General features: G+C 34.5%; 2 protein-coding genes across 3 annotated transcripts; both read right to left on the bottom strand.

Moving 5' to 3' along the window:
• Window positions 1-1,609: 1,609 nt before the first annotated feature.
• On the bottom strand, window positions 1,610-9,930 carry LOC121979195 (pentatricopeptide repeat-containing protein At4g35850, mitochondrial-like). Of its 2 annotated transcripts, none has more exons than XM_042531127.1 (13): window positions 9,793-9,930; window positions 9,514-9,652; window positions 9,282-9,444; window positions 9,054-9,119; window positions 8,773-8,870; window positions 6,324-6,441; window positions 6,041-6,247; window positions 5,870-5,946; window positions 4,887-4,977; window positions 3,127-3,192; window positions 2,955-3,032; window positions 2,204-2,305; window positions 1,610-2,084 (listed from the first exon to the last, which is right to left on the bottom strand). In XM_042531127.1, exons 1-13 carry the CDS (start codon window positions 9,815-9,817, stop codon window positions 1,980-1,982), a joined length of 1,335 nt encoding a protein of 444 aa, XP_042387061.1. In that variant the 5' UTR covers window positions 9,818-9,930; the 3' UTR covers window positions 1,610-1,979. The 2 variants fall into 2 exon arrangements, with proteins under 2 accessions (XP_042387061.1, XP_042387062.1); XM_042531128.1 differs by having other exon boundaries at window positions 9,514-9,596; window positions 9,793-9,910.
• Window positions 9,931-11,581: 1,651 nt separating this feature from the next.
• On the bottom strand, window positions 11,582-16,735 carry LOC121979194 (mitogen-activated protein kinase kinase 1-like). Its single transcript, XM_042531126.1, has 8 exons — window positions 16,563-16,735; window positions 16,238-16,325; window positions 14,993-15,121; window positions 13,758-13,982; window positions 13,489-13,671; window positions 13,137-13,357; window positions 12,063-12,108; window positions 11,582-11,989 (listed from the first exon to the last, which is right to left on the bottom strand). Exons 1-8 carry the CDS (start codon window positions 16,634-16,636, stop codon window positions 11,897-11,899), a joined length of 1,059 nt encoding a protein of 352 aa, XP_042387060.1. The 5' UTR covers window positions 16,637-16,735; the 3' UTR covers window positions 11,582-11,896.
• Window positions 16,736-17,313: the final 578 nt, after the last annotated feature.

The following is a 17,313-nucleotide window of genomic DNA, read 5'->3' as shown; positions in this document are numbered from 1 at the left end:
GAGCCTTGAACTCTGGATCTTGATTGATTAATGAGAGAATTTTCTAATAATACGCGACAGCTGAGTCTCGAACTCTAATCCTTAATTGATGCATCTATGAAAATTACTAATAAATCTTAGAATTATTTTTAGTGTGAATAGAAAAAAAAATATTAACATAATTTTATTATTTCATTTATATATATATATATATATATATATATATATACTTGAAGATAGGAGATGCTGACCTTATGGTTTGAGTTGCACCCAGGTTTCGCCTGTGGTAGACTTGAAGATATGAGTTGTTATTGACTAGCGTGTACAAAGAGGAATCCATGTGTCTCAGCTCCAAGGACGATATAAAGGGGACTCCATTGCCGGTATTCACCAGGCAAATTGAGACAGAATTGTTGGCCACCGCAACGATCTGAACCTCTGCACTATATGTAAACGACTCATTTTGTATGCTAATTGTCATCAACCTGTTAACATCGATGTAGACATCGAACTCCAAAGGCTTGACTGTGTTAGCTCTGTGGAGTCCATCGTAGTTGCCATACAAGAAGTCGGCGCGCACCAAGTAGTTGTAGTATTGCACCACCGGTCGCAACGTGTAGCAGCTACGCGTGCTGTTGGGGAAGCTACGCAAGGTGGTTAGTTGCTCCCCGAAGGAGGATAGGTAGATCGAGTCAATGGAGTAGTCTTGGCCCAAGTCTATGTAAGCATCGTCGGAAACATAGGTTAAGCCGGTGGTGCTATCGACAAAGCTGGTGCCATTACCGATTCCGCAATCGATGCTTATGAAAGACGAAGAATCTGTAGATGTTCATGTGAAAGATTTAGGACATTTCAAAAGTTAAAACGGTGTGTATATGCATCAATTTATTTATACCTGGAGGGCGGTGGCAATGAAGCCCGAGAACAGAAATCAGTAGAATTTGCAGGAGAAGCCAAAACCAGCAGTAGCTTGAGCCTGATCTCTTCTCCATTGCCTGCTTCTCCAACTGAATTTTGATCTGTGATTTGGATGATGCAGAGAGATTTATAGAGCAAGTTGATTAAAATTTTATGATGTTGTATTATAAATACTACAAAATAGTGAAACAAATTATATAAAATGATTAAACTCTTCATTTGACTTTGATTTTATTTATTAACCTAGAACTGATCTCATGAAAACACAATAATGACAATAATAAGAAGAAGAAAAGGAGTTGAAAACATGATTAATTGTTAAGTGTTGTGCAATGAATTTACTGAATTTTTTTCTATATATTTTATTTTGTTGGTAGCAAGTTACATAATTATAGAAACTCTAAATCTCTTTTAGAGCCGATTCAAATACAATAATTCATTAATAAGTGACGCATTGAGAATGTTTAAAGTATTTTCAATCGCTGTTTTTCATAGTAAGCCTTTTAGATGATGTAATAAGAATATGATGGCATGATTCCAGTTGACTTTTTAAAATAACTCCTGAAAAATTAATTAACTATATCTGTAATAGGTTGACTTTTACAAATAATTCTAGATGGAATTATTTGTAAAAATAGGGATCCAAGATCCTAACAGCAATCTAAACCCTTCAAAGCAGAAGCATTTTATAAACAGCATAAAAGCAGATCCAGAAAAAGGATATTCTAAACACATTCATAGAATTAGAATTTAGAATATATATATTCTAATACAATTGGTTAAAGCAGAAACAGCCACACTTTATTAGTGGATAGATTAATAGGAGGCCTCTAGAGTGTGTGAATAAATCTGGAATACAAATGTTAATATTGCAACTGAGAAACGATCAACTGAGGGATTAAAAACGATGAGTATCTAAAGAAAGGAGCTTTGAACACTCCTAAGCAAGTGCGTGAGAGACTAAAGGCCTTTTGCACTCCAGAGAGTTTAATACTTGGATTCAGTCTAAGCCGCTACGCTATCTTCTGCATCAAGCGTTGAAAACAGTTGCTGCTCGTCAAGGATCCGAATGTAGGAAAGTATTACCGGTCCACTCTGATTCTCCTTCCTCCAAATCTAAGATTTAGATTGTCATAAATGCGCCCGACCGTTACAAGCCTAGGATCGTCTGGAGGGATCTCTCTTTCCTAAAACCAATTGGAGTGAAATGGCAGAAAAGGATATGAAAATGTAGTAAAACTGAGACATAAAAATGAAAGGAAAAGATTCAGAGTGTAACTTTCCAAGGACAGAAAGTGTTATGTACCTTTAAGCCTTCATAATAAGCCTTAACAGCAGCAAAATTTGAATTGATTCCGCGGTTCTGGCAAAGATCCCATACGTAATTTGCAGTGGTGTATCCACCCGTCTGTCCCAATAGGATTCAAGTTAGCCACAATCTGAAAACCAAACTTTGTTTTTCCCAGAAAAAAAGAAACCGAAGGCAAACACAGATGGAGAACTATGTGAAGTTTCACAATTGAAAAAATCTAACAAAAGTTTGTGAAGCGACCTAGTTAAAGTTAGGGCTAATCATAAAATATAGGACATACCTTGTTTGTTTTGAATTAACACGTGCTTTCAGATTTTCAATCAAATAATTTTTTTTTTTTACCAATTTTAGTCCTTTGAAATGTTTGAATTCTATGCACTAAATTTTAATTTTGTTACAATTCAACAACATGCTTCCAACTGCCATTAGAAATTTATTTATCTAGCTTTTATTTGAGGATGAAAAATAATTTGAATATCTATTACTTTAATGAAGTAGTGCCTATTTAATCCCGTTAACAACAAAATTACAATGTTGTTTTATTGAAATAATAAATATATAAAGTTACAGTTTGCCCAAGTCTTAAATATATGCAGAAATGGAAATAAATTAAAATTTCAGAAGGAATTGCTGGTACTGAAATAGAATTAAAACATGGTGCATGTAACTGAAAATTTTCAAGTATGGTACATCACAAGAGCAGAATAATAAAAACAGAGCAGTGCCAGTGGTTAAAGTCAGGTACCTTCTCTCCCGCTGCAGCAAGCAGAAGATCATTTCCCATCTTTGTGTTTAAGAAAATTCCTCTTGCATGCATTTTCTCCTATGAGAAATTGAAATTTTCATCAGATCGATAACAAAGAATGTATTGGATGGAGAAAACACAAACAAAATCCAATATTAGAAGAACTAAATACTAGAGTCTCTTGAGCAAGTTGCATCCCTCTAGGTGTGTGTCCAACCATCGCTCCTTCAGCCAGAGTCTGAACATCACAAGTTCAAGGGAAAAAATAGAATTCTTGAGCAGTTGAGGCTAAAGCAAAAGCTTATCAGTCTAAAATGATCTGAATGCATAATGTGAACAAAAGAAATGACAAATAAAACAACATTTCTTCTATAAACTTGTTTCCCTTCTTTTCCTTATCTTCCAAATTAGATGGATGAAGGTGTGAATATGAGATCATGTATAGGTAACTCTTAACTGTAAGATTAAGGTCGAGGGAGAAAAAGTACAATACGAAAACTAGCATAATGTCCATAGGATGTATTGTTAGTGTCAGAAAACATGTTATGACTGAGGTAAATTAGACAGAAAAAGTAACAAAGTGCAAGCTCAAAGATTGTTGAGTAATTTCAATGACAAGGAGTATCAAATAATGCTGCTAATGAAGGAAGCATTACAAGCTATTCTATAAAATCAATAGCACATTAATGAAGCTATAAAGTACCCTCAGAGTCACTATATTTGACAATAGGATAGCTATAGATAATTCCACATTTCAAAAATGCAAAAGTAACACATTCTTATCCAATTACTAGCCTCTAGTTAATCTGTTTAGATAATCCAACAAAGAGTACTTACAGCACTTTTTCTTAAAACAAAGGATATCCAAAAAAACCACACAACCTGAGAAACTTTTCCAAAAAGTAATGAACATGATGTCTATATAAAAACAATATAAGACTAAAAAACCAAGGTTCAAAGTCTCAATATGCTGGAGTTTCAGACTTTGTTTAGAACAACACGGTTTCAATCCCGTGACAATGTACCAACATATGATGCTGGTAGCGAATTAGAGATCGAATGAGGAATAAAAATGAAGAGAAAAAAAGAAGAGAAGATAATTATATAACTCGTTTAAAATAATTATACAACTTATTTAAAATAACATTTCATAATACTTTCTTGTTGTACTTTCTATCAATATGATATATTTTTGACATTGTGTTGTGAGAACACAAGTTACTAAAAATAACTTTAAGTGTCAATAATTTGTTAGAATGATCCGTTTCAACCTGACATGGTACAAGATTCCAAACCTTGAATAAAATTGTAAAGGACTCAAAATTAATATACTTGAGAATAGAATATTTATTTTACAAAAAAAAGTATACAATTCAAAAACACAAGAATTCTCCCAGACTCCTATCCTCCTATTACTAGCCTCTTTGTTAATCTCTCTTAAGATAGTCCAACAAAAAATACTTAGAAGTATATCTTCGCAAAACATAGATATCAAAAACCTTTCCAAAGAGTAATGGAACATGATATAAACTAATTATAACATATTATTTGAACATACCATGGCATAGAAAAGTACCATAAATTGGTCAGATTGAAAGAATTTCGGGAAGGTATTAATCTCGCAGAAATAACTCAGGACAAGAAAAATCTAGTAGAGCCTATTATTTTTAAAATCTATGGGATTCCAAGCCTGAACTGTTTGATTTTCCATTTTCATCTTTCATTTTACATTTTATAATCTCAAGCATTTTATACCTTGCACTTCTTCCATCAATGTCACAGAAATCACAAGAATGCGATAGAGAAGAATGATACTGCATAAATTTGAAATGCTAATAAAATGAACATAGGAATAAATGAGAATATACCAAGTGGAAGAAAACATCATATTTCGTACTAACTGTAAGACCAATTTTTTTTCAAGTAACTCACCGCACATAATTCAGCAAGTGGGGGTCTTGACCTTGTATAATCTTCAAAGATCTTAACACCAGAATCAATATCCTCACAATTGAAGTAGCACCTGCACCCATGACAATGTACCAAGACTTGAAATAGCCAAGTTTTGCATGCTAATCAAGTACTACACACTACTGGCATAGATTAGACAGAAAGCAAATATTAAATAACAGGATGTTTTAAACGTGTCTATGACAGGAAAATGCATTACCATAAAAAACTGATAAATGGAGTTCAGCATTTGATCACCGCGAGAATATACACAACAAGATTACATCATTAAATCACAAAAAATAAACAATTTCACTTGGTTAATCCTTGAGCATCCACATTTTTCAGATTGCTATTTACTAATGAATTTTCTCTGGAGATGCTGATCCAATAGGTCAGCTTAGCATAGATAGACTCATCAGATAAAGAAGTCTATCTTTTATAAAATTTTAATTCGATTAAGCCTTCACAAAGATATACAGAATACATACAGAAAGAAAAAAAGGTCAAGCAGAAAATACATACTAAGAAACATATACACTACTAACCATGATATGTTAAAAGATGAAGTTTCTGAAAAGTTTTTTTCTCAATGTCACCAAAGGCCATTAGACCTTTAATAATAAAAAAGAGCACAAAAATGCACCACAAAGTAATGTCATGCAGCTGCAAGCTTAGAAAGCAGAAATCTAAAGCCTGCCAACCTAGGACATAAAAGTGAATACTTCATGTTGCCACATGTTTGTTCCTGAAGCAGTTTGACACAAATTCAGTATAACAATTTTTTTTAAAAAAAATTGTAATGATGACTGCATCTTATGCATCATCTTAACAAGTCTCAGCAGCATAAGATTTAAGCATTGAGGAGAATTAATAATTAGATAGTACTGTTGAGTTGTCTCCAACTCCATAAAAGCAAAAAATCAGTGAAGGATACAATCATATGTTATGTAGATAGTACTTACCTCATTGCATGCATAGCAATGAAAGCATCAAATGAATAACCATCTTGTTTGATCATATCAAGAATTGTTTCCAGAGTCTACCAAAGAACATAGAAAATAGGAAATAATAAACAACTGCATATAGCAACAAAATAATAAAAAAACAATTTTCCAGTAGAATTTAAAATATACTCCTTTGCTTTTCAACTCTGCACAAGCATGCACAGCCACATGATACACTGTTAAATTCCTGTTTATAAACGCCCTTCTGTGCACATATTCTGCAGTAGGAATATTGTACAACTCCTCTTCTGACACGTTCATCATCACATTCTCACCACTGTCGGTTGATGTTTCAACAGAAGACCATCCTTTTGATTGCTTAACAAGCTCAATGATCTTAACAAAACAAACTTTTACAAATTATAATATGTTTTGATGTAAACAGAAGTAAAAGGAAAGACAAATTACATACCTTTGTAGTTGTTTCTTCAGTAGTTGGTTGCTTATTCTTATATGCACTTATAAGTCCAGCATAACAGAACTTATTTAACCCAAGACCAGCAGCAGTCATATCACGAACAATGGCATAACTGAAGAAAGACTCAATTGATTATAACAATATCTTTATCTCTCATCCAAAGTTAGGTCAAAAGTAAAATAAAAGCTTAGAAAATATCTCTGCGTATCAATAAAAATTAAAAAGAGATTCTTAATAAGCTGCCTCAGAAATGACAAATGCAAAATAAGGTCATATTCATATGGCCACAATATCTGACAATGCAATTTGACTAAAAAAATATGACAGCAAAAAGAAACCTGTTATATGAAACATACACTACCATGTGTTGGAGCAATCAGGCTACAGGGTTTTGAGGTTTGACAATATACCAATGTTGGCCAGATTTAACGAATGGTTAGAAAAGACGAACCAAGGACAAAAACGAGAAAAAAGACGACTCACACTGGTCCTACACTATGTTTCTTAAATGAGTAACTGCAGCAAAATTATTCGATACATTCCTGGTATTCACACTCAAACTATATGGGGAATGACATTAAATATACCATAGTCATTCACCAACTGAGAACCAAATAGACATATCAAAGAACCAGATTCTAATATACTGTGGAAATGTTTGCTTTATTTTTAGATGGCAAATGAATAACTAAAAGTAATGTATGTTATAAATAGGAAATTTTCATATCATAATTTTTGTAGAAAAGGAAAAATACTCTTCAATGCAACATCTAGCATATATTAAACAACTCAAATAGATAACTTGTACATGCTTTTTGGAAAGTTAAGATTACTTTTGAACAATTAGAAAGAATCAGAATATCAACTGAAGTAAATTGCCAACAGTTAACACTGATAAATTAATTGTATTGACAATGATACTAATGCCATTGTCATTTGCCAACAACTCAAATAGATAACTTGTGCATGCTTTTTGGAAAGTTAAGATTCCTTTTGAACAATTAGAAAGAATCAGAATATCAACTGAAGTAAATTGCCAACAGTTAACACTGATAAATTAATTGTATTGACAATGATACTAATGCCATTGTCATTTGCCCACCATCCAATAATAATATCTATTAATCATGACTACTAATAGTTAAAATATCAACAGATAACCAAAATTTCATTGATATACAGCTTGTCTTATATTCAATTACATGTATGTTAAATGCCAATTGAAATGTATGCTAATGATTGTTATTCAATGTTAATTAAAATGGCATAGTTGGAAAACTATGTACTTTGTAGGAAACAGCACCTTAAAAATCATACCAATAAAGGAGACAAAAATTGATTGATTCTTTCTTTCATATTCTGAGTGTTATAATGTGTGAGCAAGCATAAAGTTATTGCAAAAATGATGAAGAAATGTTAAGATAAAATTTTAACAGACTTTAATGGATTTTTTTTAGTATGATGGTAAATGATTCCACATTTGCTCTCTAAAATCAAAACAATCAGACTATTTTCTAAAGAATACCCAATATTGTCGTCCTTTGGATGAGATAGTAAGAGCACTCTATGAGGTAGTGAGGTGTATCACTCATGGTTGGAACAAGGTCAACGATCAACAGTGACCAGTGGAGGTAACAAGATAGAAAAAAGGGCAGCCCGCTGCACAAAGCTCCCGCCAATGCAAAGTCTTGGGGAATGGTCTATTGTATACAGCATTACCTTGTTTTGCAAGAGGTTGTTTCCGCGACTCAAACTCGTAACCTCTAGGTCACACGGCAACAACCCTACCCGTGGAGGTAGCAAGATAAGGAGTAATATTAATTGTCTACTTTGGTAAAAGTGGATCATCATGGATTGTTTACTTATCATTGTTTTGGCATCAGAGTGAATGCAGAAATGTGTATAAACTATATACATCAAATATACCCTTACCAAAAGTCTATAATTCGTTTATTCTCCCTTTACTATCATGATCAAGCATGTGAATGTGTATCTAGATGCATGATGAAAATGTACTGATGTCAAGAGCATCATATTGCTAGATCCCAAAGAAGGATCTAAACTAATATTGAGTCTCTACCATAATATTTAATCCATCGCCTTTACAATCATTTAATGTCCACAAAAAAACATTCAAATCAAGTGTCAGTCCACATGTCTTGTGTTTAGACCAATCAAGTTTACTTCACCCTTCCACATGTATATACAGGTAGAAATTAAAAAAAAAAATACCTAAGAATTTAATCTTTTGGATAAGTTATTTTGAGCTTTTGGATAAGTTATCCCCTTAAAATTAACTACCACTAAAAATGATAGACAAACAAGGTAGTTATATCACTGTCCAATAATGTGAATAAAAGTAACTTCATGCATAACTGCAACAAATCTAAACAATAACATGAGTGGAACCATAGAAGCATATGTATTTCAAGAACCAACATACACTTGATCTGTACGGCCTGTTGTTGCAAGGGCATTAAGGAGACATATGTAGGTTTCACCTTTCAACTTGACTCCATGCCTCTTCATTTCTTCCAAAAGCTTTGGAAAAGACAAATAGAAAACAACTCAGTTATTTAAAGTACAAAAATGTGCTTAGGTAACAAGTAATCAACTACTGAAGCACAAATATTGATAACTTGCAAAATCTTTCTGAGACTAAAATCAAGATATCTCGAGTAAGATGGGAAAAGGAATCAGCATTGCAAATAAAGAAAAGATCACCTTGATGGCTGCATCAGAATTCTTACATTTCCCACAAGTTGATATCAAAAAGTGGTACAGATTAACCTGAAAGTTCAAAAATTAATGCTTCAACTCAGTTATATCGAAAGGTTACCATCCCTTGTTACAGGTACAAACATTAGGCACTTAGTATGTATTTGCAAATCCACACATATCACCACAAACAACTTTGAAAAGCCAATAAATTTTGAAAGTAAGAGAACTAACATCAGGGGGTAAACCCATAGCTTTCATCTCATCGCGGAAGAAGAAAGCATCCTGAAGCCGGTTCCCCTTCATGGTCCCGACAATGAGAGCGTGGAAAGTGTCCCGCATTGGCTGGACTCCGTCCAGCATCATGTCTTCATACACATCCCTCAACAAGAATCCTCTGGAACACAATAAATATCAAATAACACAAAAACTGATCGTGACAGTGAAGGGGCGCATCGGAACTTACCTTCGCTGGCCGATCAGGGACCCGATGACGGTGTTGTACTCGGATATGTTATTAGCATAGTTTCTCTTCGCGTACTCAGCCGTCTCCACAGAAAAGGGACGACATTTGGTCAGAAGAAACAGGGAGTGGCCACGACTAGCTATTTGTATGAAGAAAATTGGAAAAAAAAAAAAAAGAAAAAAAAAATTACAACTTCAACATGAGATGCAACGAGAGAGGATCGTGGAAACATCGAAAAAAAATGAATCAATCTGAGCAGGAGTGGATTCAATCGCTTACATGCAAAATTCTTCAAAATGTTCATCGCAAATCGGAAGGAGAAAGACCTGCGCCACTCCCAACCGCTGCTTCACTGGGCCGTATTTCAAGTTCGAAACGTTAGGGTTTTAGAGAGGCCAAATCTCGTCTACTGCACGGAATCGTATTCTTTCCTAAGATTTTTGTGAAAACAACCCCGGAAGTCTTGTTAATGTACATTTCATCCTCATTGGGGGAATTAGTCTTTTTTTAAAAAAAAAAAAGTGGGATAAAATGTTGTTCACATAAATGACAAAATATAATTTACTTTTTATCCCATCAAATAAGTTTGGATACCAGTGCCAATTAAAAAAAATTAATTCAGAAATGGGGTGCAATAGTAGGATTATAAAATATGAGAAATATGATGTTCTTCTAAATTTAGAAGATGAATGAAATATGAGATCGGACTGTTTATCTCATGATTAGTAGAATTGTAAAATTTAATATCTCACCTTATGTCACACATCTCGTGAATCTCTAATGTAATTTTTTAAAGACTTAATACTATATTCTATCTAAAGTTAAAATCCTAAATGATTAAACCCTAAACTTAAAAAAATAAAATAAAATTATCTTACGTACTAAGCAACATAAATACATAATATAAGAATTTGGCATCCTACACCTCCACACTGGACGATCAACGTGGATGCCTCTCACACGGGAGGCATCCACGTTGGTTGCCCAAAGTGCGTGTGTATATATATATAGAGAGAAAGAGCGCACGCGAGCTACGGGCTTATTTTTTCATGATTTTTTTTTTCAGTTTGTACTTTATAGGATGAATTCTAGAAAAAACGAAATGTTTAGAATCATTAAGGGTGTGTTTGGTTCAAGGTTATCGCTGATAACTTTGGTAGGTTATTAATCAAAATCTTATTTGATTTAGGTAATGAGTGATTCTCGGTAATGGACGATTCCCGCCACATCAGCAAAGTGGGAATACAACCCGAAATAAGAAAACCTTGGAAGCGTAGGGTTTTTCACGATTCTGGGGTTAATAATTTTTTTTCCCATAATTACCCTCCGATTTTTTTTCCCCTCTTCTCTTCGTCCTCCTTCGTCGAGTCGCAACTTCCTCCATCTTCCTCCCTCCCTCAGTTGGCGATGTCTCCTAGCTCCTTCCTTGTTTCGGCGTGTCCAATCTCGTCGACGCCCTCGTCCGCCTCCCTTCCTCTATCCCCACTCCCCATCTCTTCTCTGGGCAGTCAGAAGCAACCCGCCCATCCTCTAGAGAATATGACCCATCGTAGAAGTTGATGTCGGAGTTGGAGAAGAGGCGAAACAGTCCGCCGAAGAACATGACCCATCATAGAAGCAACCCGCCTGCATCCTCCGGACACCGCCTCCATCCAAGGGCTGCCGCTGATGACCCTCTCCTTCTCGACGACTCCGTCGCCGCATTCGCCATCCACCCTGATGACGACATCGACACCACCCACGACGTCCGCGAGCTCGCGGTGGGATGCAGACGACGTTGGAGAAGAGAGCACGACAAAAAAATAAAAATAATTCGAAGTGATCCATTTGATTTTTTTAAATTTAAACTTTAGAAAGCATCGTAAAAATACTTTAAATAATTTTTTTAATCCTAATATTATTAAGGGTAATATAGTAAATATAAAATTAGGTTATATCATTACTAGGTTGAATCAAACAATACTAAGGTTATATTTTATTCCTTATAACCTTGGTTATGTGATTACTTGGTAATTACATAACCAAAATTATATATGATAATTTGAACCAAACACACCCTAAAAGTCGATTACGAAAAATATTCTGAATCCATCAGTCATAGCACATAAACAACCAGTATTACTTTAGCCGTATATTACGTACAACTTATGAAAAGATAAGTGCTAGTTTTCCATGATAAAATGTAAAATACAGTAGAACTTTTGGTACCCTGAAAAAGAGATTTGTCGACTGATAACAGTAGGAATGGCATCTTCAATCCATTGAGAATGTCAAGATCCAAGTATCATTCTGGTTTTCTAAGCAGCGCTTTGGTTCATATAAAGAGGCTGTTTGATCGAATGGGTTGACAACGAGTTTTCCCCAGCAATCCAGTCACAATTTTTCACTCAGCTAAGTTTACAGGAGGATCTAAGCTGCCAACAAGGATTGCCAGATCGATGTCCTTGTCCTCAAATTTTTTGATGAAAGGATGACTCTGAAAATTCAGTTAGAATCTATCAATTTCTCGAACATTACAGCGAACAAAAAAGAATTACCGAACCACTGACCAGGAGCTCCAAGGATGACAGGCGTTGCTTGGGGTCTTTCTGTATGCTGCAAACAATTCGATGGTATGGCTAATCAATTAGTTTCAACTTGCAAATGAAGAGAACATACCAAAGTAGGAAGTTTTGACTGTAATACATATGCACACAGCCACCAAAGCTTTTAGGGACTTGTGAGAATATACATCATGCTTAGTCAGTAGATTTTGGCAGCTTTTGTGAGCAAATTGTCAGAAATCTTGGATGAACATGAGAATAGTATCTCCTCAAACCATGATAATGTGATTCTTGTTAGAATTAATGTCAATGTGGACATGCTAGAGTTAACGTTTAGTCCTACATTTAGTATTTGACCTTTAGTTATTATGTGGTTCGTGTTGGATTGGCATTCTTGGTTTCAGTAACTATTCAATATCGAACAGCAGAAGCATCAGTGTTAAAGTAGTCTCAGTAAGGCTCCATTTTCCATATATAGAATCTGAACACCATCTTGCAAAAAGCCAAACTCAGTCATAGATTACGAATTATATAACTAAAGATTAGCTCACAACATAAGAATGGATGGCACAAAGATTCAGTAAAATCAGATGGCCTCAACTTAGATTTATTTTGTCTTTCTCCAAAATGAGAAAGTTTTGCAAGGATGCTAATGACTAAGAACAGTATCTAACAAACACAAACTATAGAGTGACGATCTTGCGCAACGAATGGAAAAGACGACTTGAATCTATATAGAGCCTTTATATAAGATTCAAGGCCAAGGCATTTTAATATGATACCATGGAGGAACTAGAATTCATAGAGGATGCTATATAATGATTAAAATGACATGAGAAATATATTAATATTTTTTTATTTAATCCTTTTTAGAGAATTCATCAAGTCATGAAAATATAGTACTACATCATTGACAGTAGAATCAAATTCTATTTGATATATAACATCTAGGAAAATACAAATGAATATGCATAAGAAAAAACTATATGGTGCTACGTTGTGCAAGATAAGAGTGAAGACTTATTGGCTGATGAATGATCAAGATAATTAAAAATAAATACATGGGCGTTTAGGGCATACCAAGCTGATATGAACGAACAGAACTCTGGGGAGAACTGATCTGAGGGAGCAGAAGGTGGTGGTTGATCCACAATAGCCTCTAGAAGTTCATAAAAACTCAAATATCCTTCTGTCTCTGTTGATGTGTACGGAAAATGGCCAGTCGCAGACTCAAGGATTACCAAGCCCAAACTCCAGATGTCACTTTTGTAGTCATATGAGGTTCCACTAATTCGTTCAGGCTAAGGATACAAGTAATTTATTATGACAATCAAGCTATGAGAACATACTACATGCTGTTAGAAAGTTCCCTCAGAAATCAAAAAGTATCATAACAATGCAACAATGACTTATGGGGTAGTAGTTCACATACCGCCATATAGTTATAGGTGCCAACAAATGTATCACGCTGACCCATGGAATTGAGAAGCACTGCACTTACTCCAAAATCTGTGATCTTCACCTCACCTTTATGGTTGACTAACAAGTTTGATGGCTTTATATCCCTATGAATTACATGTCGCTCATGATGCAGATATACTAAACCCTTCAGAACCTATGCTTACATGAGAATAATATCATCGATCAAAGAACAGTACAGCCTTTCCAGCTTTCATATCCAACAATGTATTAGATACTTGCCTGCTTACAGACGACTGCTAGATATGGCTCAAGAATTGTTTTGACTTGCTTAATTACATCTGCAAGTGACCCACGGTCCATGTACTCAAGTACTAGAGAAATAACACCATTGTGGTAGAAAGAATGGTAACAAACAACAACGTGAGGGCACTGAGAGGCCTTATTTATCTTAAGTTCTTGCACAATTTGTTTACGAACTGTTTCCTGAATGCACATCTGAATACCCTGAAAATAATCAATGAGGTAGAGTTGGGTCACTCTGTTTAAGAAAAACAAATTCTTTCACCACTTTTTTTAATCTAAGAATTGGTTTACTTGGATGTAAAGAGAGGAGAAGAAGGGAGAGAGGAGTAACAAAATTCCACATGGATCGTGAATCCCTTATTTAAATTAATTTTCCTTTCCATCCACTTCCCTCACCTAACTATCCGTTCAAGTAAACCCCACCTAGGCAACATGGCATTTGCCACTCAATGAGTAAAGACATATGCAAGATACAAATAGAAAAAAGAAAAATAAGTACCATAAATCTAAGCAGGTTTTTATCCTTCACTATATGGCTTAGCTTGTTTGACTAACTAAACTTACAGTCTCAATGTATAATAAAGAAGTAATATATGGGGAGACTAATCAAGTTTTAATTTAAAAAAAAACAACTTTTTTAATATGAATATGTGAGCAACAAACAAAGAATATGAACATTGAGTTGAAACATAATATTAATATGAAGCCTATTGTCCCCTAATGTAAAAAATATAAAAGATTGCATCGAAGTTAATCAAGAGAATAAGAAAAAGTAAATGGCATTTGATAGATCAAGCATGGAGAGACTAAAAAATGGATACAATCTTTATGTCAGCCTTTCACCAGAACCTATGTTAATTTGTTGCTAGGGGAAACTATCTTTGCAGACAATAATCTCACCTTCTTCTGGTAAGTTCGAAAATATAGAAAATGCAAACCCATATATACAAGTTGGTAGGATGAGATTGTGTGCCTTATCACAATCCAATTTACATGTTGTAAGTTGGTGACTGGTAGTGTTTTCTAAAACAGTTATGTTACAAAATTTTGACAATATTTGGACTGTTTATATTGAACTAAATTTTCTATTTTCCATAAACAACTCTTTTGAGTTTTACTTACTTTATATATAACATACATGCTTGAAACAATTGGATGCATAGATGAAGTTAAGACGGTATTTCGATCATAAATGTCCACAGAAAATATACCTTTAGAGCATAAAATGTTCCAAGCCATTTATGGCGCACCAGTTGAACAATTCCTCCACTTCCCTTCCCTATGACTTTAATGGTCTCAAGATCTTCCCTAGAGAACTCTACATCTTCCACATCTGGTGGCTGCATATTGTCATGCCAAAATTTCAAATTTATAGAGAAAATTTGAGAAGTTATCCAATTGAACATGAATGAGCAATCAAATCATGTAAATATTAAATTAACATACTGTCTTTAAGAAAGACCAAGAAGATGTTTTTCATAAAATAATAAGAATACAAATGAATTGCTATATTAGTGACCGAGAAATATAATAAAAAAATGCAGTAAAATTAAAATTCTTGTACATGATTGACTAAAGAGAAATGCAAAACTTTTAATATCTATGTAACTAGCAATGTTAAAAAAAAAAAAGGTAACCCGTGCACGAAGCTCCCACCAATATGGAGTCAGGATCGGACCATATTGGGTCAATTGTAAGCAACCTCACCTTGCATTTTGCAAGAGACTGCTTCCATGACTCGAACCCGTGACCTTAAGGTCACATGGCAACTTTACAATTGCGCCATGGCTCCCCTTCAAATAAATAACGACGTTAATGACAAAATGTATGTACAATGTAGAGTCTGCTGTTTATGCTTTCCATCCAATTAAAAACAGGATATTATTCTTTAGTTGAATCTGTTACACTTACACAGTTCCTTTCCTAATATGATGCATTTAGAGACATTTAAATATTTGCTCAGTTTCACAAAACAAAAAGCTCAATTCTAACTGAACATACAGAAATATGTTTCTTCTAGTGAACCAGAAGGAGATTCATAGCGCATGTACAATTGCATACTTCAAATATGCATCCCATTAATTTCATACTTGGGATTAGCATCACTTCAGCCATTTCAGACATGAACGCAAGTACAAACAATTAAAAAGAACAAGCAATCAGTGTGCAATGTGGATATGAAGAAATCTATTCAAACGTTGATTTTAGAACATTAGCAAATAAAACTTTATTTTTCCAATCTCCATGCAGGAATCACTTTCTGGTCAAGGAACTAAAGTAGAACATAAAATGGCCACTTCCCCTTTACAATTCTTAGCATGTGTAATTTCTGTAATATTAATTCAATTTATTAAATCATCCCAAAATTATCATCAACGGACTAGAAGAGTATCAACCTCTAGCATTCTACTCATTTCCTGTTTCGTCAAAACTCATCCAGAAATACTTAAGTTTACCTGACTAGTTTGAGTTTCATCAGAGATCAACCGCAGTCCCCTCTGATTCAACCGCAAATCCCCATCCGTGAATGTGCCACTCGCCGTCCTGCAATTCGCAAAACCCTGAATTTACTCAAAATCCGACCAGAAACACAGTAAAGAAACTTCGATTTTCCAAAAATCAAAACCAGCAGCATTCTACAAAACCCCATCAGAAAAGTAAACAGAAATCGAATCCAGCAACGGGGATTTCGGCAAGAGGCGATTCAAACAAAGAAACCGCCAAATCAAGAACAAAATCCCTCGAGAATTAACGGAGGAAGTAGCGGAACAAGTATGTTACAGGAATTTGTCGACGGGGGCTTCCTGGGGGGTAACATCGAGCTTCAGCTGCTTCAATTGCTTGGTGCCCCTCATGATCTAGGGTTTATAGTCTTCCGATCCCCGAATTGCTAGGGCTTTCGTGGATGGAAGAGAGCAGTGCAGGGAGATGAAAATCCAATTTAAAGAGGAAATCAAGACTTGAAAATTGCTGCCACCAGTAAAAAAAAATTACTGTCAAAATAATTTCATTTTGAAGAGTCAAAAGAAGACGACGGGGAAGACTGGGAGTGGAGAAGACTCCATCGTGTGTCGTTTGTCGTAATTAATGATTTCGAGACCACGGAAGCGGCCAACGGAACGGTACGATCAAAACTTACAACGACAACCCCAAGTTTAGTAAAATAACAATGACAGCCCTGCAAAGTTTAAAGGGCGGCAATTTTAAATGTTAAAGTCTAATAAAAGACTTAAAAAAACAGAAAAAGGTCTAAATTGGATATTTGGAAAACCTAAATGCCCATTAGACCACTATATCGTCTGAGATTTTTTTTTTTTTTTTTTTTTTAAGGATTAAGACATCCAAGAACCACTTCTATTATAATATTTATCATCTCATAAAAAATATAGGATCTATTGTCACATATTTTATCTTTAAATATTTTCTTGAGATTCTTTCTCTAAACATATTATTTTTCATTAAATAAATATATTTTAATATATGAAAATATTATTAATTTTTTTAATAATAAATTTACATTTTAAAAAATAAT

Source organism: Zingiber officinale, chromosome 5A (assembly GCF_018446385.1).
Source record: "Zingiber officinale cultivar Zhangliang chromosome 5A, Zo_v1.1, whole genome shotgun sequence".
NCBI lineage: Eukaryota > Viridiplantae > Streptophyta > Magnoliopsida > Zingiberales > Zingiberaceae > Zingiber > Zingiber officinale.
Note: the sequence above shows the minus strand (reverse complement) of the source record. Positions and strands in the feature narration are given on the sequence as shown.